The sequence below is a fragment of the Psammomys obesus genome, unplaced genomic scaffold (assembly GCF_907164565.1).
Source record: "Psammomys obesus unplaced genomic scaffold, mPsaObe1.curated_primary_1811, whole genome shotgun sequence".
Lineage (NCBI taxonomy): Eukaryota > Metazoa > Chordata > Mammalia > Rodentia > Muridae > Psammomys > Psammomys obesus.
In genome coordinates this window covers 7,064,059-7,069,312 of record NW_026590405.1, presented here as the reverse complement: position 1 = coordinate 7,069,312, position 5,254 = coordinate 7,064,059, and the positions used below count along the sequence as shown (strand labels likewise).

The window sequence follows — 5,254 nt, the reverse complement described above, 5'->3', positions numbered from 1 at the left end:
TCCTGGGAACAGAGGAGCCCCACCTTGGACAATGCACCAATGCGATAGCCCACAGGGCAGCGGGCCTCTGTGAGCCTGGCACTTTTCAGTGGTGACTTCACAAGGTGCAGGGGGCGTCCCCAAAGATCTCCTTCCAGAACCAGGAACCGATGAGCTGGGCATGGGGAATGGCGATTGCCACTGGTCCCCACCCAGAACACAAGGTGGAAGGAGCCCAGTCCTACAAGTGGTGACCTCTGACCGCCATGTGCTTCACAACAGGAGCCTGTGTGAGCCTGCGTGCGTGCAGACACACACACACAAAGCCCTGCAATGCAGAACTGGTTGTTTTGACGTGTGCACACAAGTGCACAGAAACACAAGCTATACTTTTCTGTTGCTTCTAAGTTATTAATATCATAAAGATAAGTTAGAGAGACTAGCACAAAGCGGTGAGTCGTGAGGACTGCGCACTGAGGTCAGCCCGGCCGCGCCGCAGTCTTCCTGGCCACGCCAGGCCTACCTGTGTCCGGGCATTGAGCAGCTGCTGGAAGCTCTCCACCTCTTTGCTGTCGTCAGCAGCACGCTCCTGAGGAACACAGACTGAGTGAGGAACTTGGGAAGAGTCTTTCCGCCAGCACCTCCCCTCAGCCCACACTGCAGACGCTGCCAAGATGCAGGGGTGAAGCGCTGAGCTCTTGCAGAGCTCACGAGCTGTAGGGATTCCCCGTGGGGTGCGGCTCACGTTACCATCAGCACACCCAGCATCATGTCATAGTTGTTGATCAGAAACACAAGCTGCTCCTTCCGGGAGGAGAACTCTGCTGCCACTCGGAGGACAAAATTCTCCACTTCCACCTGCAAAGCCACGCCGAGGCAGCGGGAGAGAAAGCGAGGTCACCACCCCCCCATGCTGGGTCTGTCCTGCCCGCCCCACCTGTAGCTAGGTCACCGCCCCAGCCTGACCCCCGTGCTGGGTCTGTCCTGCCCGGCCCCACCTGTAGCTGTCCCAGCAGCTGCAGCGTGCGCTCATTGGGGATGGTCTGGTTGATGCTGACCAGCGCAGACGAGAACTCGGCGTAGCGGCGTGTAATCTGGGAGTAAGAAGGGACGGCTCACAGCAGCCTGGCCGGCAGACGAAACCTCCTCACAGCTGCCTCTGCCGTTCGTCCCCCAGTCCCTCCCTCAGCAGTGTCCAGCCCACCACCGAGTGTGGCCACAAGACCCGCTTGTTCCCCTCACCCGCCCTCACATAGTGCGGCCGCGTGTCAAGGCCCCCAAGGCGCTGGGGGTCAGTGCTGCGGACGCTCTGCACATTCATCTCCAGGATCAGCTCAAAGCGAGGCCACAGCAAGGCAAGCACCTGCTCCCAGTACCTGCAGGCTTAAGCAGAGTCAAAGGTCAGCTGGCCAGGGTGCAGCTGGGCTGTGGGAGTACGGCACCCTTCAGGGGAGTGGTGAGTGGGTGTGTGGGACACCAGTGCCACCCTGGGACACGCGCACACACGCACACACACAAACACAGGAATAAAAGTAAAGGGCATCAGTGAGGAAGAGCCTGGAGTCAGGATGGAGTGGCCTGTGGAAGATAAGACACTGAGAGCACACAGGCAGCCAGGACCAGAGCCCAGTGACCTGTCCAGAGCAGGGACGTCCCTCTTGGCCGCGATGTTGCGGAATCGGAGAACGATGTGGATGCAGAGGAAGACAGCAATGGCGTCATAGCAGTCGGCCAGGTAGGACTCCAGGTGTTTCTGCGGTACGGCAGCAGGCAGACAACCGAAGGTCAGTTTGTCCACAAGCTCCCGGAGGGGCCCCACTTCCTCACTAGCCACGCTCATGTGAGTTCCTCACAGCAGAAGCTGAGCCTGGGCCGGGGTAAAGGGCCAGGATGTAGAGGCTGCTCATTTTCCAGGGGTTGCTGTCTTCTCCTGGGAAACCACGGAGGGAGTTCCGGGGATCCCCAAGTTGTGAGGCTTCTTGGGGGCTCCCGTTGTGAGTTAAGGACCTAGGCGTTTCAGACTGGGGCCCTCCCACTTTCAGTGCTGTCACTGGCCACCCACTGGCTATTGGTGAGCTCTGAGAACAGAAGGCGGAAGCCCAGGAGTCGGAGGCTTACCAGCGTCATGGTGAGTGTGCGGCCCATGACAGCGTGGAATAGGTCGTGTGCAGCTGGGCCAGATACAACAAAAAACTCACAGATGAAAAGATATTCACGGCAAGAATTGTCGAGGAGGGCATACTGCTGGCTGCGGAAAAGAGCTTCAAACGGATACTACGGGACAAAGGGACAGGAGGGAGGGGATCCAACACTGACCCGGGGTATGGAGACACGGCCTATCTTAGTGACGTGAGCACAGGGCACCCCACACCCAGCCTCCAGGCAGGAGGAGCATCCCGAACAGGCACTGAAGAGGGGCACAGCCTCCCACATCTCAGTGGCCGGGGACCTCCAAGTCCACTCTGACACCTTAAGGGCCTGATCCCTGGCCCTGGAGCGGTAGGCCCGTCATACCCTCTGCTCTCCACGCTGGGCAGTGTGGGGCACCAGGATGGGGGCCTCAAGTTCAGTGGGGGAGATGACGGCACCCCGGGTACCCAGGGTAAAGATGGTGTTCCTGCTTCGGAGGGACGGCTTCGAGAAGAATCGTGAACGGCACCAGAGTCAGGGAAGACAACAAGACTGACTACCCCAGGCCCAAAAGCCAAGACCTGAGGATCCCAGGAGGCTAACTGTGGCCTGGATGCCCCTCTCCAGAACCACAGCCTCATGTCACCTGACACCTGTAATGGGCGTCAAGGTCTTACAAACCGTCTGAAGCCAAGGTGCGGAACTGTCAGAACGCTGTGTGCCTTGGAGAGGAAGCTCCTGCTTTCCCACCCTCAAAGGTTCTTCACCACAGAAAGGTAAGAACACAGCCCTGTGGGCTGGAGCCAGATACCCCGCCAGGAGCCTGGCGTGAGGCTCCCCTCTCTAGGATATCTTTCTTTGCTGTGTCTTCCACACCCATTAGATCGTCTTTCTCGGCAACTTCCTCGTACTAGAGAAAAATAACGGAGAGCTGAGCCATGGCTCCTCCTATGGGGTGATGGGGAGCTCCGTCCCTCCCCCTCCACCCGGCTCACCTGCACTTTCATGAGCCGCCCCAGGTAGGAGCGGTAGTAGGACAGGTAGATCTTGCTCAGCGTCTCCACGTACTCATCCCTGATCTCCTTGGCTGTCGCTCGCTCATTGCCCAGCAGGAACTGATAGAAAAACCTGCAAGGTGCAAGGCAGGTCAGGCACCCTGGCTGCCCATGCTGGATGGGTGAAAAGCTCAGGCCACCCTGTGCCCGGCCTGGGGTGGCCACCTGTACTTCAGCAGGGCCGTCTGTGGGATCTGATAGTTGGTCATCGGCTTTCGGAAGGAGTAAATCTTCTGCAGAATGAACTCCCGGATCTTTGTCACGGCCTGCATGTGGGGACAAAGAGGCCATGAGGCTGCGGGCTTTTACTGTGCAGAAGGAAGGAGGCGACAGTGACTGTAAAGGGAAAGGAGACAATGCTTCTTCAGCTGTGCTTTGGTTTGCTGTTTTGGTATGGAAACAAGGTCTCTCTGTGAGGCCCTGGCTGGCCTGGAACTCACAGAGGTCTGCCTGCCTCTGCCTCCTGCGTGCTGGGGCTAAAATCTCGCGCCACCACGGCCGGCCTTATTTTTCGGGTTGTTTTTCTTGTTGAATCTGCCGTCATCCCTTACTTACACAGGGACCATGGTTCTCTGTACCGTTCTAGTTTTAGTATCTACACTGCCAAAGTGAGCACTGTTTGTTTCGGGGATGGGGTCTCATGCGTCTCAGGCTGGACCCAAACTCCTTTTGTAGCAGACAACAACTCTGAGCTTCTCATCTTTCTTTTTCCGCCTCCTGAGTGCTAGGACGACAGACATATGCCATCCTGCCAGCACGCGCAGGGCTGGGGACGCAGGGCTGGGGACGAAGCCAGGGCTACGTGCGTGCTAAGCAGGCCCTCTGCCTCTTTAGACTTTCCGGTGCAGAGAGGGGAGCGGGGTGAGCTTCTCGGGAAGCTGACTCCTAGCCGCCCCTCCCCACCTTGACGCGGAGCCGGTCCAGCACGCCTCTGACGTCTGCACAGGCAGCTGTGCCTCTGGCCTCCTGCTCTCTGACCGCAGCTGCCTTAGCATCCAGCTCCTGCAGCTGCTCCAGGAACCTGGGCTCTGTCACTGGAGCTTCCAGAATTGCCCTGAGGAGCAAGGATGCGAGTGATTAGGCGGGAGACTCAACAGCCCTGAAACACACCCACATCACACCCCTCCCACCTCCCAGTTCATTTCTACCTTTCTCCATGGTCTCATGATATATGTACAGTTTTCAACTCTTGAGCCCCCCCTCCCCAGGTGACCTTGGATCACTGCTCACCTATGTGCCAGCCTATGATGGCTAAAGTAGGGTAAGGAATTATTAACTATCCAATAATTTCTATGCTGTATCTTTTTTTCAAGATCCCACTCTCTAGCCCAGCGTGGTCTACTTGCGGCAATCCCCGTCTCAACCTCCCAAGCATGTGGTTACAGGCATGAGCCAGCACACTAGGTTTCTAGATAGTACCTGACAACCTCAGCCGAGAGACCCATGCTGTAAACTGGGTAGGCCACCCAGCCCAATCACCTGCTCTGGACATTATGACCCTTCAACTCACGTGACCAGAGTGGAGGGCACCACGAGCCCATCTACAAGTTCCCCAAGTTTTCCCCGAACCGCTTGGCGGTTACGAAGCCGGATGTTCATGGCTCCCGACTGCTCCTGCAGGATGCGGATCTCGGAGCTGATGGAGCTGAGGTCGCTCTGAAAAGCTCCCAGCATCTGCTCCATGCGCTGTGGGGAGGGCAAAACACTGTGGCGTGCACAAGGTTGACGGGACCAATGTGCCACCCAAGTCTCTCAGTGAAAACCCCAGTGGGATCTCCCAAAAGCATGGGATATGGCTGAGGGGACAAAAAAAAAAAAAAAAAAAAGCAGGGGTAGAGGGCATGAGCGGCTCAGAGGTGAGGGCCACTGACCTCCAGGACAGCATCGCAGGCCGTGATCTGACTGTGCAGAGACGCTATGTTTCCACTCTCTTGGATATCTGACCCACAAGCATCAAGGGCTTCACAGTGAACACGGATCTGCAGCCCCCAGGTCTCCCCAGAGCTCCACAGATCTGTAGCCCCCAGGTCTCCCCAGAGCTCCCCAGATCTGCAGTCCCCAGGTCTCCCCAGAGCTCCCCAGATCTGCAG

At 57.7% G+C, this 5,254-nt stretch overlaps 1 protein-coding gene across 1 annotated transcript in view; it reads right to left on the bottom strand.

Annotated features, from left to right (window-relative positions):
• Vps52 (VPS52 subunit of GARP complex) overlaps positions 1 to 5,254 on the bottom strand; it is a 9,273-nt gene that overhangs the window by 1,708 nt on the left and 2,311 nt on the right. The window contains exons 5-17 of the mRNA XM_055607191.1: positions 5,036 to 5,103; positions 4,675 to 4,850; positions 4,068 to 4,218; positions 3,330 to 3,430; positions 3,105 to 3,237; positions 2,962 to 3,019; positions 2,494 to 2,627; positions 2,098 to 2,253; positions 1,614 to 1,732; positions 1,232 to 1,355; positions 978 to 1,073; positions 730 to 837; positions 503 to 568 (exon numbers count right to left, since the gene is read on the bottom strand). Coding sequence (XP_055463166.1) covers positions 503 to 568; positions 730 to 837; positions 978 to 1,073; positions 1,232 to 1,355; positions 1,614 to 1,732; positions 2,098 to 2,253; positions 2,494 to 2,627; positions 2,962 to 3,019; positions 3,105 to 3,237; positions 3,330 to 3,430; positions 4,068 to 4,218; positions 4,675 to 4,850; positions 5,036 to 5,103 — 1,490 coding nt within the window. The remainder of the gene's footprint in view (positions 1 to 502; positions 569 to 729; positions 838 to 977; positions 1,074 to 1,231; positions 1,356 to 1,613; positions 1,733 to 2,097; positions 2,254 to 2,493; positions 2,628 to 2,961; positions 3,020 to 3,104; positions 3,238 to 3,329; positions 3,431 to 4,067; positions 4,219 to 4,674; positions 4,851 to 5,035; positions 5,104 to 5,254) is intronic.